We start from the raw sequence: 18,312 nt of genomic DNA, 5'->3' as shown, positions 1-18,312 counted from the left end.
ACGCCATCGTCAAGGCAACCAGCAGGCACTGAGCACCTCCTGGGCCACGCGAGGGACACAAAAACCAAAGGGAGAGCGGAGGAGGGCTCCTAGACCCTGCCGAGGGTCCCCTCACCCCCGTCTCGTCGGTCACCCCTCCTCCCCTCAAAGGAGTCGGGGGTGGCGGAGGGTGCAAATAATCAGAAAAATAGAGACCGGGGCTGGGAAGGGCCGGGGGACGGGTGACGTCGCCCTCCTCACACGTGGACGGGACGGCTCTTCGAGGGCGCATGCGCACTGAGCGGGGCGGAGCTACGCAACAAGGCCCGCTCGCGATCGGCCAATGACAAAAGAGGTGCACGCACGGGGGGGGCGGGGCGGATTGTGGGCGCCAGGAGGGGGGCGGGGGATGACGCGGGTCGGCACGAGGCCCAGCCGGCTGTTGGTAGCGCGGTGGGCGATGGCCCGAGCACACGACACGGCCTCCGGTGCCCCGCGCCGCCCCGCCCTTCCCGCCGCTTGCCCGGTTGGATTAGCAGTAGCAGCAGGAGAGGCCGAAACGCAGGCCGGAGCGGACTGAGCCCAGGCGCCGGCGCAGGCCGGCCTCGCTAGGCGGCCTTCGGCGCAGGCGCAGAGCGGCCTCGCTAGGCGGCCTTCGGCGCAGGCGCAGAGCGGCCTCGCTAGGCCGACCGCAGCCACAGGCTTCCTTTCCCAGGCGGGCCGCGGACACCTCGGGCCCGAGATGGAGGAGGAAGAGGAGGAGCGCGGGCCGGGGCCGCCGCCGGGGTCGGGGCCCGACCACATGCCGTCACCCGCGTGGTCGGTGCTGAACAACCTAATGCTTCGGATGACCCCCCAGACGCCGCCGCCGGCGTCGAGCATGCAGCGCGGCCTCGGCTCCGCGCAGCAGCTCCCAGGCCGGGGCAGGCTCCCGCCCGAGGACCCGGCCCCACCCCCGCCCGGGAGCGAGGCGCTGCTGGAGGACTCGGCCCCTCCCAGTGCGGAGCTGGAGGGCCCGGCCCCGCAGCCCCTCGAGGACATGCCCACGCAGTCCAATTCCAACGTGGTGGCGTTCCTGTCGCAGTGGGCGGACGACAATCTCTGCCTCATCCGGGTACCGGCGGGGGCGGGGGCTGGAGGCGGAGCCCAGGGGCAGGGTTGGGGCGTGGTCAGGGGGAGGGAGCTAGTCCTGTAACTGACCTCTGGTTGCCTCGGTTACCCGACGCTTTTGCTCGCGTGCATTTCGAGACCGCGTTCTGACCCGGGTCCATGACCGCAGAGGGGCCGGGCTATGACTAGTCAGGGTTTGGGTCCGGGTCCTCCGGCCCCCAAGCCCAGCGCTCCGAGCTCCCCAAAGCGCTTCGTTTCCAGGGTGACAAAGAAAGGGACAGGAGGGGGCTATGGCCGCAGGAGGGGCCCGAGCTGGAGTCCGGAGAGTTTGGATTTCAGCTCTGTGGCTTCCACCTCCCAGGTCTGGAGCAGGCCCCTTCCCAAGCCTTCTGTCCTCCCAGAGCGGCGGAGATCCTGGCCTAGATGCGGGCCAAGGGCCTTTGGACTTAGACGGCTTGTGAGCCAAAACACTGTCCACCTTCCACCAAAAGGATGACGTTGGAAACATAGAGGCCAGGAATGGAGGACATGAGAGAGAGAGAGAGAGAGAGAGAGAGAGAGAGAGAGAGAGAGAGAGAGAGAGCGAGAGAGCGAGAGAGAGCGAGCGAGCGCGAGCACGAGCGCGCGAGCACCCTCCTCAGAAAAATGTTTTTAAGTAATTGAAGGACATGCTAAATATCAGGATTAAGTCAAGATGATATCATTCCTTATCCATCCAAGTGCACAGTCCTATGGTTGTACCCTTGGAGGGGGAGCGGCCTTCGTACCTAAGAACCTCTGATCTAACCCAACCTTGAGAGTTGATGTAAACATACTGAGGATAGATTCTGTAAGGGAATGAAACTTGTTATTCCTAGCAAGCTGCTTACAAAACAATGAATCCATTGAACATGGATAAAGAATAATTAAATGCTATATAAAATAACAAATATTCCAAGTATTGTGGTTGTAGACATGGGCCTAAAGAGTCTAGGTATTTAAAAAAAGCCAGAACCTGCAGTTGAAACATGCACAGATGGAGAAGTCTCTGAAGTGGAGTATGTTTGGGCTTAAGGGTAGCAAGGAGATGGGGCAGCTAGGTGGCTCAGAGGATAAAGCACCACCTGGGATTTAGGAGGACCTGAGTTCAAATTCGACCTCAGACACTTAGTAACACTAGCCCTCATTGCCCCAAGGGGGGGGGAAGGATAAAAAGGAGACGGAAGAGAAAAAAAGAAAAAAAAAGTCTAGGAAGACCTGTATCCAATTGTATTTACCTGAGGACCACGTAGTAGGATTAATATCTTTTATTTGTTTGTTTGTTTTTTCGGGCAGTGAGGGTTTAAGTGACTTGCCCAGGGTCACACAGCTAGTAAGTGGCAAGTATCTGAGGCCTGATTTGAATTCAGGTCCTTCTGAATCCAGGGCCGGTGCTTTACCCACTGCACCACTTAGCTGCCCCCCAGGATTAATACCTGTTGAAAAGTAAAATAGATTTTAAGAAATCACTTAAATTCAACTTTTTAATTTAAATGAAGCTATTTAAAAACATTTAAACTTTCATTCTTTTTTTTACTGAAGTGTTTAGCTGGAAGAAAACATGAGTTTTTTGTTTGTTTTTTTTACATGCAGTGAAAAGAGTGCTGGAGTTGTGGTTGAGGGACTTGGGTTCAGATTCTGGGTCCCAATACTTATTAACCACCTGTGTGTGACCTTGAGCAAGTGTCTAATAAATTCTGGGTCTTAGTTTCCTCAACTGAAAAGTCATGGGTTAGACTAGATTACCCCGAAGACTCCTTTCACATCTAAATCTATGATTCTAAGATGAACTAACAAGCTACCATACTGATTCAAATACCAGTTACCCTGAATATGCTCCTCCCTGTTTCCCTTCATCTCATGACACTGAGGGGGAGAAGACGGTATGCACTTAAAATGAAAAGAGTTATTTACACAAACATGTATTATATATAATCGGAGTGAATGATCCACGTGGCACCTGATAAGAAGGATTCTGAAAAGCCAGATGGGGAGACTGAAAGGGCAGTCTGCATTTAGACCCTTGTGGGTTTTATTTTTATCGGGATTAATATCTCACAGCACTGTACCAGGCACTTGGGGTTTCAGTGAGAGTAAATGGCATATTTTCCACTTTCAAAGAACCTATGATGGAGTGTCAAGTTGGATAGTCAAAACTGTCTTCACTGAATTCAGAAGAGGCTCCAAGGAGGAAGGGATTCTGGGGCTTCGGTTGTCCCTTAAAGCAAAGGCATGATTGGGATAGTTAGAGTGAGATGGGAAGGGACTTTGCAGTTTAAGACTTTAAATGTTAATAAATTCCACGTTGGACACAGTTGCTATGAAGAATTAATGGCTTGTGTTATGCCCTTTTTATAGAATATTAGTACTGGAATGGCAGTAGCGGGAGTCATGTTATTTGCAAGAAGTATTAAATTGGTAAGTTAACATTTGAAAGTTCTTTAAGATAAGTAGTTCACCTGCAGTTTTAAAAATTATTACGTGATTCAATTTTAATTCAAGCAGTATGTTATTTGTTACTTATTGCAAGAATTTAAGAATATTTAACATTTCATACCTTTGAAAATTATATTTTAAAAAGAGGACCATTTCTTGTAATTACTATTCGTACTTGAAAAGAAATCTCAGGTTTGGCCTAATAGAATGTTGCCATTAGAAAATTTGCATTTCATAATCTCCAGAGTATTTCAGAAGTGTCTTCCATAATGGTTTTGGCTATAGCACAGCAGAAGTTTCTGGTTCATTCAGTAGAAATTCACTTAATTAAATAGATAGTTTTTAACAATTAAAAAGAAGATTATTAGTTTTACTGCTGCAAATCATCTTGTTGCTACCGTGAAGGGCTATAAATGATTTTATTGGTCCTGTGTTAGGTTTTTTTTGTGTGTTTCTTGAATTGAAAATTATTTTTGTTCCATTTCATTTTTTTAAATGTCATTATCAAAGTCTCCAGAAAAAAGAAATTCAGAATTCATTAACAGTATTACTCGTTAGTCACAGTTTTATTTTTGTGACTGAGGAGTTGATTCTCACCTCAGTTTTTTTGTTTCCCTTTCCCTGACTATAACTTGGATACATTGTAAAGCAAAAAGCTCTTGCTTTGTTCTTTTCCTTAATCCATAGAGTAATACCAGGCTTTCTCCTCTAGTTGTCTTTATTTCATCTCTAATTTGGGATTCTCCTGTTTTTTTAAATGTCGTTAATTCAGGTTAAACTTTAAAAATTATGAACGTATGAATTACCATAACAAAAATAGTCAAATGAATAATCTCACCCATCTTCAATAAGGCAGGAATGAAAGAATGAACAGACAAGCAGATATGATCTTTTATTTATTTATTTAACTCAGATTTTTTCGACCTCAGAGAAAATTGTTTTCTCTTTAACTAGTTGACATCTGTGGTTTTGATTTTTGTTTCATTAGTTGCTCAAAGAAATTAATCTTTAGCATGTGTTTGTTTTTTAACGTATTTTGAGATTTTTTGAACCTCACAATTATTAGTAGTAAATTTCCAGAAAAGCTTCTTGAACTTAGCTTTTACACAAACTACTTTGTGCCCTGGCGCTTTCCAATTTACCACATTTTAAAAAGACGCTCCTTCTAAAGGGGTCAGGTAGCAGATTTTACTGCCATTTTATACGAACAAAGATCCAGATGTCTCCTCTAGGCCTCTGTTCCTTGTCTTTACCTAAGAACCCCCTTGTATACTTGGCCCTGCAGGTGTGGTACTGTTCTGGTCACAGCGGATTGGTTCCATTCCTGTTGTTGACCCTCCACCCTTCCTTTTTGTGTCTTCTTTTGTGTGCTGTCCCTTCCCAATCTCCTCTCTCATTTCCCTTCAGTGTGATTTTTCACCTCTGACTTGGTGCCTTGCCTTAATTAGAAACATTGTTTTAGGGTATTTTGAAGTTACAAATTACAAGTGAATGAGAAATAACTATTTGAGGATTATGTAGTTTAAGTTATTTTGCTAGAAATAAAAGATTAAATAAATGCTTGTTTTAATGGCAAAAATACTAAAACAGTGTTAGCAAAGAGTTTTTGTTATATTTTTCTTCCTGCAAATCAACAGACATCCAGATTTGTAAGTCCTTCAGATATTCCGATAGAATTTATTAAAAATAACGTTAAATTACGAGGACGACTACGTCGAATAACTGAAAAGGGGCTGGAATTGGAGCATATTCCCATTTACATCCCTCTAATTTCATCATGGAGAAGTAAGTAAAGGTAGAGGAATAATGAATAAATATAAATAAATAACAATTGGGAGGTTCTAATCTGTGTTTTTGGTAAAGTAAAAATAAACACCACATGATTTGCTTAAGAACACTAAGAAATTGTTTAATTTAAAGTTATTCCTCCTATTTTATACCCATTGGATCAATAACAGAGAAGAGAGAGAAAGCAATTATAGCATACTTAATGTTAAGCCAGTACTGTTGGAGCTGCTGCTGGTTGGTCTTCCTGCCCCAAGTCTCTTTCCATTCTATTCCATCCAGTCAGATTGATCTTCCTAAATCTCACATTCACCCCCTACTCGATGTGCTCTAGTGGCTCCTTTTCATCTCTAGGAGCAAACATAAAGTCCTTTCCTTGGCTCTACAGCCTGGGCCCTTCCTCCCTCCCTCTCGAATCTCCCTCTACCTTGTTCTTCACATGCTTTGATCCATTGACCCTGGCCTCTTGGCTGACACATATCCTCTACACTATCTCCTTCCTGCCTCTGCCCCTTTCCCCTGGCTCTCCCCTAGGCCTAAAACTCTCTGCTTCCTGGTTTCTGTGGCCAAAGTCTTACCTTAGGGATTCAGAGACAGCTTCTCGAAGGATGTACCATCTGGGTTCAGCCTTGAAGGAATGGGGGGAAAGATATCAGTTGACAGAATTGAGGATTGGGGAGGAGTCCTTTCCAGGCTTGGGGGTCAACATCAGCAAAAGTACATGCCCAACAGGGCGAGATGAACACAGGGTTTGGAGAGCAGTTCTATGTGGCCAGAACCTAGAGAGAGAAGAGGCTGAGAAGGCAGGGGACTCTGGCTGAGGAGAGCAGAACTAGCAATAGGTAAATACACAGACTGCCAAGAGAAGTGTATATGGCTGTAGTGGTCATTATCTTGAGTCCAGGAATGAGACCACATGTAACTAAGAGCTGAAGGAAATCAGAAAAGATAAACTGATGATTTGGGCTTGAGCGCCTGTCTTCTAAACCACTGTAAGTGTTGGGATAGAGCCTTTCATATGTTCCATGCCCAAGGCAATTTCTAGGCTCTTTTGGACTCCTCTTTATAGTGATTACTTACATCAGTTAAGCCGTTTCTATAGGAAATGATAAGTTTTCCTTTATTCTTTTCCCATTTGGGGACATCTTTAGCTTGCTGATTACAGTTGTTTAGGTTGGAATTGTCGTCATTGGCCACAATGTCTCCTCAATTTGTCATTTCTTGTCATTTGGTATTGATTTTTGTCTTTTGATGGAGACAATGAGTTGACCCACCTACAGACATCTTATTCTGAAATGACTCTCACTGGGAGGAACTAGTTGTTTCTTGTTGAGATCATTTTAGTTTTAGGTGATATATGTTTAGGACTCCTAGTTCTTGAATAGTTAAAAATCTCCTGGAGAGTTGATCGGGAATTTGCTGCTGCTTAAACCAAGAACTTCTTGAGAGCAAAGTCATGGGGAGATTTTAACATTTCTTTTTGTTCTTGGTCTGTGTCTTATTCCCTTTAGTGTAAACCAAAGTTCTTGTGGAATTTACATTATTATACAATATTTGTTGTTTTTTAAATAACTCATGAATTTAAGGACACTCAAAACCACTTATCAGTGTTAAAAACTCTGCAAAATCTGTAATTACTAAAAATGAAAGACTTTGACTTTAATTTTTGTTAACAATTGTGTAATGAGTTGATAAGATATCTGGTATTTGTTGAGAGAGAGATTTGTTAACTCTGGAATTGTATGCCACATGTCATTGATACGGTATTTCTTTGACGTTTTAACCCTTGTCAGCACCCTATCTGAGGAAAACTGAAGGTGAAGAAGTAGATAGAAGTTTGAGTATTTTGATAATAAATGTTACCTTGTGACTTTTCTAAACAAACTTGGAAATTATTATTAGCATTATATTTATGTGGCTAAAGATATGTCTCTTCACCTGTCTAGAGCAGCCACATGGGGTTTTGCTGGTAAAGCTAGCTGGTGTGGAGCTCACTGAGGCTGGTCACCAATGGTTGAAAGAAGAATTAAAACCTTACCAAATACTGTGGTTCCAGCTGCTGGCAACGGACAACTCATCAATTCTTTGCTCCCTGTTGATAAATAGAGTAAGTATGGGAGAAAAAGCAACCCCAAGTTTTTGGTACTTAGTAATTTAGAGTATTTTCACATACTTAACAGTAAATCAGAGATCTGATTCTAGCGTGGGCAAGCTGGGTGAGACAGAAAGGCAGCTCTGTACTTTGATGCATTCCATTAAGGAGCAACATTTAATGGGTTTAGGAACTAGAGGTAAGTCAGCACAGACCCTCCTTTGATCCATATCAAGTGAAAGTGAGTAGCCAGAGGGTCACTTTTTCATCCTCCCTCTCCATCGTATCTCATCAATGCCCCCCCTTCCCCTCTTCTCCTCCTTTCTGCTCCTTGTCCGAGTCTCTTCCCTGCTTTTCTGCCTCTCCTTTAGGCTGATGGATTACTCTTCCCCAGTCTGTTTCCCTTGCTCTCCTACTTTGTCTCCTGTTTTACTGATCCCAAGTGTTAGTTTAGAATTGGATCGTTCCCAGGCCAAACTGTCCCTCTGATGTGCTTTAGGACCTTGTGGTCAGCCACGTTCAGCCTTGCCCAGCATTCCTGCATTGACCTCTCTGCCTCCTGAGGGTTAGGCTGCCCGAGGTCCATCATTCAGTCAGTCACTTGGCTTTTATTAGATACCTACTGGTTGCATCTGTGTGGCCATCTCTGGCAAATCCGGACAGAGGGTTAGAAGGTCCTCAGAGGCCCCACGTCTGAGCACTGCAGGACTGTAAGCATTGCTACCTGAAGCTGTTCCTGGGCACTTTGGGGATCCCTGCCCGAGGGCTTGCTCAGGGGAGACCCCCACTCTTTGGGTCTCTGGCCAGTCGCCGACCACACTGCCCCGAATGCCCTGGCTTTACTGCTAGGACCCTTTCTTATTTCCTTATTCTGATGCAGTTCTGGGAAGAACGGGAAGAAATCATTTATTGTGGTTTCATTAGATTGCTTGGCCATTTGGGCAGCAGGTTTCCGTTTGAGGGATTTACTGAAGCCGATTGCATCAGACTGCCTCTTCTGCCTTCCTCTCCGGCAGCCAGAGGGCGGGAGCCTCGAGCACAGTCCACCCCTTTTCCTAGTCATTTCTGCCTCTCTGGAGACATCTGCTCATCCTCTGTACCAAGGATTGTTTTCTCTCTTAAGGCTTTTTGTTGTTGTTCAGTTTTGTCTGGCTCTCCTGACGCTATGGGGGGTTTCTAGGCAGACACTGGAGGGGCGGCATTCCCTCCTTCAGCTCATTTTACAGAGGGGGCACTGAGGCAAGCAGGGTGAAGTGGCTTGTCCAGGGCCACACAGCTACAAAGTGTTGGGACCAGATTTGAACTCCTGCGACTTTGTGATTCCAAGCCCAGCCCTCCCCACAGTCAGTGCCGGTCGGCTGCCCTCCTTCAGCTAGCTTTGGCCTTTAACAGGTGCAGGATTCTTAAATGACAGGAAATTAACCATATGAAAATTATAACCAGTTACTACATGACAAGCAGTCAAAAAGCCGTAGAAAGAGGAAGCAAGTTTGTCCAAGTAAAAAGTGTGCAGAGGTATAGCCTCTACCCCACCTTCTCCATGCCTTTGGCCTCACCCGCTCCTGACTTCTCTGAATGCCAACAAATCCAGAGGCAAACTAAGGGAAAAAGAAGGCCCTCGAAGCTGCCGTTATTCCTTTCCCACACTTAGCCAGATTTATTTACTTTTAAAAGATGGACTTTGGGAGATGCTGTGACTCCCTTTTCCCTGTAAGCAGCGGCGCGGCTTTTCCTGGCCTCTTCTGTGCTTCCCCATGTCGCTGTGGGGGTTTGTTAAGTAGGACTTCTCGCTTTCCTGGTTCTGCATGACTGTGATCTCATCATTGTGGAAATCCTTGGGGGCGCCCCCCTCCCCCATTTTGGTGCAGGTCACAGCCCATCCAGGACCTGTTGTAGGCAACTCAGGTTTATTTCTGTTTTGTATTTTGCAAGTTCTTGTGGAACACCAGAGCTGTCCATCTGTTATTGCTGAGTCATTACTAATGAGTCCATTAGATAAATAAAACTGTCCGACTTGTTTCAGGGTAAATAGGAGCATAAAGGGTGCACAGCAGTGGCTAAGCAGACCATTGGTTTGACCGCAATCTGGCAAATCCCCGGCTAAGCGCTGGAAGCAGTTATAGAGGCCTTCTCAGAAGGATAGACAGACTTATTTAGTGCCTACAACATGCCAGCCACTGTGCTTAGCCCTTTACAATAGTATTTCCTTTGATCCTCACAACAACCCTGGGAGGAGAAGGGGCTCTTATGATCCCCATTTTACCATTGAGGAAACGGAGGCAGATGGGGGTGAAGTGACTTGCCCCAGTCCCACAGCTAATAAGTGTCTGAGGCAGGGTTTTAATTCAAGTATTCTTGATTCCAGGCATAGTGTTCTGTCATACGCTGTGCTCCCCAGCTGATTGGCCTGTGACAGTCCTCTCTAGGACATCACAAAAAAGAGATCAGCTTCCACATGAAGACCTCTCATGAAGGGGAGCTTACTATCACCCATAGTAGCCCGTTCTACTTTGGGGTAGGAAGTTTTCCCTTTTACTGAGCCAGAATCAGCTTCTTTGCCCGACCCATCCATTGACCTTCAGGGTCAGGCAGACTATGGCCCAATCTCTGGTGGCATAGCCCTTCAAATACTGACAGGGTGGCTGTGAAAGTCTTCTCTTTGGCCCAGCTTAGAGCCAGCCATCTCTGTCTCAGTCAGAAGGTGAAAGGGCAGAAGGAAAGGGCTCTCTCTGCACCTCGTGCAGATGAAGAGATGATAGTGCTGATGTGAGCAGAGAACTGGCTACAAAGAGTGCACACCGAGAGAAATATCAGGATTATGCATTGGCAGGGGGTAGGATGCCTCGACTCCTCTCCTGCTTTCTTTGCTTTGCCTGAGTTTATATGGGCCTTCCTATATTTCTGTGAATTCTTCCTGGTCATTGCTGCTTAAACCGTTTGAATGTTCTTTACATTCATACACCATGGTTTGTTTGGCTGTTCCTTAATCAATCCATGTTTCCCTCTTTGGCGCCTCATCTCCTCTTGCTCAGTTTTCTGCTCTTGCTTCTGTCTTTTTGAAGGTCTTTGAAGAATCTTAGCTTTTCATTGAGTTCTCTCTGTGGCTTCAGTGGCCTTGTTAGACAGCCTCACCTTGTCTTCCTCTCTGGGAAAGCTGTCCCTCCCTGGTGGAGTGGGCTTTTGTTCAGAACTAGAGAACTGGAGACTGAAGTCATCCTCAGCTTCTTTCTGAGCCCCTGAAATCTACTTCCCCAAAGTGGAGGCGCCTGTCTCACAGTGCCCAGCTTTCCTCTCCTTCTCTACCATAGATTGTAAGGCGGAGTGAGGCCTTCCCAAGCACCCTGTCATCTCTCCTTGCCCAGACCATCCTTGCAAGGAGGCCTTCTCTTTATATATCCCTTCCTAGTGTACAAAGTACTTTCCCTACTACAAACTTGGGATGAGGGGGCAGCGAGGTGGTGCAGTGGATAGAGCACCGGCCCTGGATTCAGGAGGACCTGAGTTCAAATCCGGCCTTGGACACGACACTTACTAGCTATGTCACCCTGGGCAAGTCACTTAATCCTCATTGCCCCACCAAAAAAAGAAACAAATTTGAGACGAATAATTCCCTTTTTAGAGATGGAAATGGAGATGATGTGATTTGTTCTGGATCATCCAGTTAGCAAGCTAAAGAGCAGAGACTTGAACCCCAAGTCTTCTGACTTCAATCAGTGATGAATATTTATCAAGTATCCAAGAGGTACTTCAAGAAGGGTTGGAGACCTTGGCTTAGATCCTAGTTTGAACACTTACTAGCCTAATGAACTTGGAAAAGTCATTTAGGCCCCATTCTCCTATCTTTAAAAGGAAAATATTAATACTTGTAGGGTTGTTGTGAAGTGCTTTATAAATTGGAAGTGCATGAATAAGTGCGAGCCATTGTTATACTGGACTACCTCTCCTCAATCCTTTGACAAATAATGACTTTAATGACTATTTAATTAATGACAGATAATGACTGATTTCTTTTTCAGATGACACACTTGCTTTTTCATGGGCTGAAATTTTAGATGGAAATATCTGAAAAATACTTTTTTAGATGCTGATCTTTTTCTTGTTTTTTTTTTGCTCTAAATATTTGAGGAGTTTATTTTTTTTGTTCTGAATAGAATTTTATTTTCCAAAATATATGTAAAAACAAAATTTTAACATCCATTTTTAAAAAACTTTGTGCTCCAACTTCTTCCCCCCTCCATTCCCATCCCCCACCCACAAGAACTCAATCAATTCAAAATAAGTTATACATGAGTAGTCATGGAAAAATTCCCATATTAGCTGGTTGTGAGAGAAAACAGTCAAAAAACCCCAAACTTCAGATTAAGGAATTGTCAAAGAGGAAATGAAAAAAAAAATTTTAGATGTGTTTCCATCTGTTTTCAGATACTATCAGTTCTTTCTCTGCAGATGGGCCGCAATCTTCATAAGTTCCTCAGAGTTACATTGGATCATTGCCTTGCTGAAAACAACCATGTGCTTCCCAGCAGATCATCCCCCACTATTGCTGTTATTTTGTATACAGTACATTTCACTCTGCTTCAGCTCATGTAGGTCTCTCCAGGTTTTCCCCATAGCATTCTGTTCATCACCACCTCTATATCAACCTTAAGCTTGACAGGGAATCTTCTTCACAAAAGCCCAGCAAAGTAGGTACCATACATTTTGCCATTATAATCAATCATCATAACCATTTCCCTCCATCCCATTCCCTTCCCATGACATTTACTCTATCTTCTTTTTACCTATTCCTCAGGGGTGCCTTACTTCTGACTATCCTCTCCCTTGCTCTGCACTCCCTTTTTTTCACCCTTCCTTCCTTCTCCTCTTCCCCTCCTATTTTCCTGAAGGGTTAAATACATTGCTCCTCCCAATTGGGTATGAAAGCTATTCCCTCCATAAGCCCACTCCAATGAGATTCAGGGTCCCTGAGCTAATTCTGTGTTCTAAATTTTTTCTTCCTCCTTCCCTCCTCAACCCTCCCTATGAGATCAAGCAATTCAGTATGTCATACTGGTGCAGTAATGCAGAACATCTTCATCTTCCTTGAAAGTGTTTTGCTTTTTACTGCTCTCTCCTCCAATCTTCCCTTTCCTCCTTCTCCCCCTCCCCTCTTCTCCCTCCCCCCCACCCAGGGCAAAAGTATATTACTATACCTACTTGAGTATGTATGTTAGTCCTTCTTTGAGCCAATTCTGATGATATTAAGGTTCACTCACTCCCCAACTCCTTCCCCCTCTTCTACTCTCCTCCATAAGCTTTCTTCTTGTTTCTTTCATGTGAAATACCTTTCCCCAAACCATCTCTCCCCTTCTTCCTCCCCTAGTTTGTTCCTCCCAAACTTCAACCCTATTTTAATGATGTCATCATGGATTAGCTAGGTGGCACAGTGGACAAAGCACCAGCCCTGGACCCAGGAGGCCCCCCAAGCCCAAATCCAGCCCCAGACTTAAGACACCCCTCCCCATCTGCCCTACAAAGAACAAAACATAAATGCTTTACAGATATCATCGCTTCATATTCAGTTCAGCTCTGTCTTCTGGGAATTTCTTGTGAAGAATTTTTGTTTTGTTTTGTTTTGTTTTTTGGTGAGGCAACCAGGGCCAAGCAACTTGCCCAGGGTCTCACAGCCATAAATTGTCACATGTCCAAGGTCACACCTGAACCCAGGTTCTCCTGAGTCCAGGGCTGGTGCTCTATCCACTGCACCACCCAGCTGCCCCTGAATTTCTTACTGAGATAGTTCTTATGATTTCAAAGTATTATCTTCCCATGTAGGAATGTAAACAGTTTGATCTTTTAATATCCCTCATGAAGTCTTTTTCCTGTTTACCTTTTTATGTTTCTCCAGGATCTTGTATTTGAAAGTCAAATTTTCTGTTCAGTTCAGGTCTTTTCATCACAAATGCTTGAAAGACCTCTTTCTCATTGAAATCCCATTTTTGCCTCTGAAAAATTATACTCAGTTTTGCTGGGTACTTGATTTTTGGCTGAAGTCCCAGTTCCTTTGCCCTCTGGATTATCATATTCCATGCCCTTCGGTCCTTTAATGTAGAAGCTGCTAGATCTTGCTTTATCCTTATTGGAGCTCCACAGTATTTGAATTCCTTTTTTCTAGCTGCTTGCCGTATTTTCTCCTTGACCTGGGAGTTCTGGAATTTGGCTATAATATTCCTGGAGGTTTTCCCTTTGGGGATCTCTTTCAGGAGGTGATTTGTGGATTCTTTCAATTTCTATTTTAGCTTCTGCTTCTAGAATACCAGGGCAATTTTCCCTCACAATCTCTTGGAGGATGGTGTCTAAGCTTTTGTTTTGGTCATGGTTTTCAGGTAATCCAATGATTTTCAAATTATCTCTCCTAGATTTATTTTCTAGGTCAGCTGTTTTTCCAAGGAGATATTCCACACTGCCCTCTATTTTTTCATTCAGTTGAATTTGCTTTACTGTGTCTTGGTTTCTCATAAAGTCACTAGCTTCCATTTGTTCAATTCTAATTCTTAGGCAGTTATTTTCATCAGAGAGTTTTTAAATCTTTTCCATTTGGCTTTTCAAACTGTTGACTTTTTTCTCATGACTCTCCTGCATCTCTCTTATTTCCCTTTCCCATTCTTTCCTCCTTTTCTCTACATCTTCTTTCTATTTCTCCTACTTTCTCTTCAAAGTCCCTTTTGAGAGCTTCCACGGCCTGAGACCAGTTCATATTTTTCTTGGAAGCTTTGGATGTTGAAGCTTTGACCCTGTTATTATCTTCTTCTTCTGAGGTTGTACTGTGGTCTACCTTATCCCCAAAGAAGTTTTTGATGGTCTTCTGCTTTCTCTGCCTGCTCATCCTGGCTTACTGTTTCTTGTCTTTTAACTCCTTCTTAAAGTGTGGCGCTGCTACCAGGACACACTGTTCAAGCTACAGCATGGCCCGGGGGATGGTTGGCTTTCTTCTCAGCCTGCCTCAGCCTCGCTTTCATTTGATTTTAAACTCTCCATTGGGGGGGGGGGCTGCTTCTCTGCTCCACTCCTGTTTTCAGCTTCGGAGGGTCCCAGGTGTTTTGGGTTGGAGGGGGGGGCAGGCTTTAATCTCACCTGGCCTGTTCTCAGGTCCAGAGATAACCTCAGTCCTACTTTACTGAGCAACCAACCAGCAAAGCTTTCTGTGGTGTGGTTCTCAGCTTCCGATGAGACTGCTCCCCTGCTCCCCTCCCCCACCTGGGTCTCCTGCCGCCCAGGATTTCTTCCTGGTTGCCTGCTGGGGTGCGACAGTCGACTCCTTCCCCCCAATCCACTGGTACCCCTGCACTTACCCCCCCCCCCCAAGGCCAGCCGTTCAGTCCGACCGTGCACTCAGTTCTAGAAGACGCCGGTGCTGCAGCCGATTCAGAGGCACTGGGGCAAATTCCTCTGGTGGGTTTCTGGTGTGTTGGCCTGATTGCAGGGATGGGCTTTATTCGTGGCCTAGCACGGCCCCCTGAAATCTATCTATAGCTGGAGAAAACTCTCAGCCCATATTTTTGTGTGTTTTTCTGCCCCAAGGGTTCTTTTATTGTTATTTTTGGGTTATTGTATCAGGAGCCCTATGAGCTTAATGTCTTTCCTCTGCCATCTTGGCTCTGCCCCCAGATGCTGATCTTTTTAAACATATGCTGTAGATTATTATTTCCTCTTCTCAGACCACCATTCTGACTATCTATTATTGTACCATGTCTTTGTATCCTTATTTCCACCGCACAGCTGACCATCTTTCTAGTTTGTAGTTTTTAATCTGCTTTATTATGCCTGAAACCAAGTAACTGGACTAATTAAGAAGAATTATACAGGAAACAAAAATAAGTACAGAAGGAGAGCCAAAGGGGATAACTCTAGGGCTGGGGTTTGGCCCTTGGACCTCTCTTTGACTTTTCCCTAGAGTCCAGTCTAGGGACCCCTTCTGTAAGTTGTGTGTGTTTACATATGCAGCTGGGGGGGGTAGTTGGAGTCTTTTAGTAGATGATGATCAGAATTGTACTCTGTTTGATTCAAGGGCATGTATTTTAATGTGAGTCTGAACGAAGAGATTTTGAGAAGAGGGCTCGGCAGAACTGTTCTTATCAAAGAGCTGAATCATAACTCTAAGGTGTATTGGACAATTCACAGAAACCTACTAAAAGCAGAATTAAAAGCCATAAGAGGAGGAAAAGGGATTTGGAAAGAAGAAACTGAGAAATTGAGTTACATAGAGAGATTTAAAGGTTCATGGAGAGAAATATGGAGAGCCGAAGATAATCTTTTCAAGAGAAGACCATTCTGGGAGTTGAACCCAAAGAAAGCATCCTATTATGAAACTCTGAAGAGCTGGTGTGAGAAATATAAAGATAAATTAAGTCATTCCAGTTTTATGTTGAAGGTCAGAGAGTTTCTGAGTCGGGTGAGACTTGGTAAAAGATAGTGAAATGTTGGAAGATTTCTAGAGTCCGCATAATTGGAAACCACCTGGGAACCCGTGAATTATGTATGTTTCTGTGGGAAGGCCCCAAATGATCAGAGTTTGAGACTTTACAACAAGAAAAATTCTAATGGGATTTGAATGTTTTTTTTTTAAAAGATGACTTTTGTACATTTTAGATTGGAATTTAAACAAATTGTGGTGAGTATGCTTTTTATGTGCTTTTGTGGAAATGAAAAATACTGTGTAATAAATCTCCAAGTTTCAGGTTGTACAAGAATCATGGTGTCACTAAAAAAAAAAAAACTTACCTAAAATTGTTTTCAGTAGCATTATGCAGTTGCATTTGAGCCAGTGATTTAAAAATGGAATCAGCTTTCACAAATTTGGAATCATGGGAGATGCCCACCCTCCTACACTCCAGTCCTGCCTCTCCCTTTATAGGGAGTGAGCTACGCCGCCTTCATGAATTAGCAGACCGAGAAAGCAGGAGAGAGAGATTCCAGGGCAAGTCACTTAACCTCTGATTTCTGAAAGTCATTTACCTCTCCAGGGAGGAATGACCCTTTCAGTCATAGATGATTGACATTCAAGAAGGCATTTCAGTATCCTCCCTAGAAGGGATGAATGGTTGTCCCTTGCACTAAAAACATGAACTTTATTTATTCATTTAGTCAAGTACTTTGACCTTTCTACTAAATATGAAATTTAATCATTTGTGATTGTACCCTGTTTGTTTATGCAAAGCAAAATAAATCAAGAGCTACACATTATGTAATTAACATTTTATGGTGAACAAAAAAGTTTCCTGAAATACTATTAGTAAGTCTCTTGAGAATTTTTAGATTAATGGAAAATGTCTGTACTATATGGTTTATAATTCTAGCTTTCCCTTTTTTGCTGGTGGCACAAATACAAAAAGGCTGGAGATAATTTATGTGCTAAAAAAAGTTAATAAACTGGGCAGAGGACCTCTGGAATTCTAATAGTCCAAATGAAGAATGGGATGAACACAGTCAAATTCTAAAATCTTTCTTCTTTCTGCTTTCTCTGTGTTATTCTTTTTCATTTCCTTTCCCCTTTCTGTAAAAAGTATCAGTAAAAGAAATTCTCTTAGTTTTGTTGTTGTTGTTGTTTTTTGTGAGGCAGTTGGGGTTAAATGACTTGTCGAGGGTTACACAGCTAGTAATTGTTAAGTGTCTGAGGCTGGATTTGAACTCAGGTCCTCCCGAATCCAGGGCCGGTGCTCTATCCACTGCGCCACCTAGCTGCCCCAAAATTCTCTTAGTTTTAATAGAAAATTGGGCAAGTTTAAGTTTCTCTATTAAAGGTATTAAATAAAGATATTAAAGGAACTGGTGCAGATTTATAAGAATAAGGGCCATTCCCCAATTGATAAATGGGTCAAAGGGTACGAATGGTCAGTTTTCCAAGGAAGAAATCTAAAATTACTAGCCACTAGAAAAAATGCTCTATATCTCTAATAGAAAAATACAGATGCATTTCTACATATGTCAGGTTATACTTCATACTCATTAGATTGTTAAAGGTGACAAAAAATGGAAATGATAAATTTTGGAGAGTCTGTGGGAAAAGAGGCACATTAGTATACTTTATGGGTAGGGCTTTGAACTGCTAGAAAGCATTTTGGAACTATGACCCTGAAAGTTAACTAAACTCTGCCTATTCTTTGAGTCAGCACAACCCCTGCTAGGTTTATCCACAAAGGAGAGACAGAAAAAGGTTCCCATCTATTCAAAAGTATGTGTAGCAACTCTTTTCGTAGTGTTAAGAATTGGAAACTAAAGGGGTACCCATCAATCAGGAATGGCGGAACAAAATGGCATGTGAATGTCATTGAATACTGTTATGCTATAAGAAACAATGAAAGGGGTGAGGCAGCTAGGTGGCACAGTGGATAAAGCACCAGCCTTGGATTCAGGAGGACTGGAGTTCAAATCTGGCCTTGGACACTTGACACTACCTATGTGATCCTAGGCAAGTCGCTTAACCCTCATGGACCTGTAAAAAAACCAAAAGCGAAACAATAACAAAAAAAGACCAACCCCCAAAACCAAAACAACAACAACAAAAGAAACAGTGAAAGGGAAGGTTTCAGAGAAAATCGGGAAGACTTGTATGAATTGATGCTGAATGAAGTGAACAGGAGAACAATTTATATAATAACATTGTAAAGATAATCAGCATTGGAAGACTAAAGCCCTGTGATCCAGGGATGAATGAAGCAAGTCACCCATCAGAAGCTGATGATGCAGCTGCTGAGAGAGAGGTTTGGATGTGGCCAGTGAGGGAAATGCTTTTTTGCTTTATTAGGCATGAAAATGTTGATAATCGAAGGAAAAATTAAATAGAAAGTTGAAGAGATGCATTGTAGAAGATGAAAGTGTGCCAGTTCACAATTCTAGGCCTGCTTAGAGATAAA

General features: G+C 43.7%; 1 protein-coding gene across 2 annotated transcripts; it reads left to right on the top strand.

Moving 5' to 3' along the window:
• The first annotated feature begins 376 nt into the window (after window positions 1-376).
• On the top strand, window positions 377-16,956 carry C3H3orf33 (chromosome 3 C3orf33 homolog). Of its 2 annotated transcripts, XM_043990810.1 has the most exons (5): window positions 377-1,093; window positions 3,466-3,525; window positions 5,181-5,328; window positions 7,275-7,435; window positions 15,468-16,956. In XM_043990810.1, the coding sequence occupies exons 1-5, from the start codon at window positions 722-724 to the stop codon at window positions 15,870-15,872; spliced, it is 1,146 nt and encodes a 381-aa protein (XP_043846745.1). In that variant the 5' UTR covers window positions 377-721; the 3' UTR covers window positions 15,873-16,956. The 2 variants fall into 2 exon arrangements, with proteins under 2 accessions (XP_043846745.1, XP_043846746.1); XM_043990811.1 differs by lacking the exons at window positions 5,181-5,328; window positions 15,468-16,956 and having other exon boundaries at window positions 7,275-7,430.
• Window positions 16,957-18,312: the final 1,356 nt, after the last annotated feature.

This window comes from Dromiciops gliroides, chromosome 3 (assembly GCF_019393635.1).
Source record: "Dromiciops gliroides isolate mDroGli1 chromosome 3, mDroGli1.pri, whole genome shotgun sequence".
NCBI classification, from domain to species: Eukaryota; Metazoa; Chordata; class Mammalia; order Microbiotheria; family Microbiotheriidae; genus Dromiciops; species Dromiciops gliroides.
This window is presented reverse-complemented; position numbering and strand designations above follow the sequence as displayed.

Coding starts and splice junctions, on each gene's coding strand:
- C3H3orf33 (XM_043990810.1), top strand. CDS start 722: ATGGAGGAGGAAGAGGAGGAGCGCGGGCCGGGGCCGCCGCCGGGGTCG. Junction 3,526..5,180: donor TTGCAAGAAGTATTAAATTG/GTAAGTTAACAT, acceptor GCAAATCAACAG/ACATCCAGATTTGTAAGTCC. Junction 7,436..15,467: donor GCTCCCTGTTGATAAATAGA/GTAAGTATGGGA, acceptor GTTTGATTCAAG/GGCATGTATTTTAATGTGAG.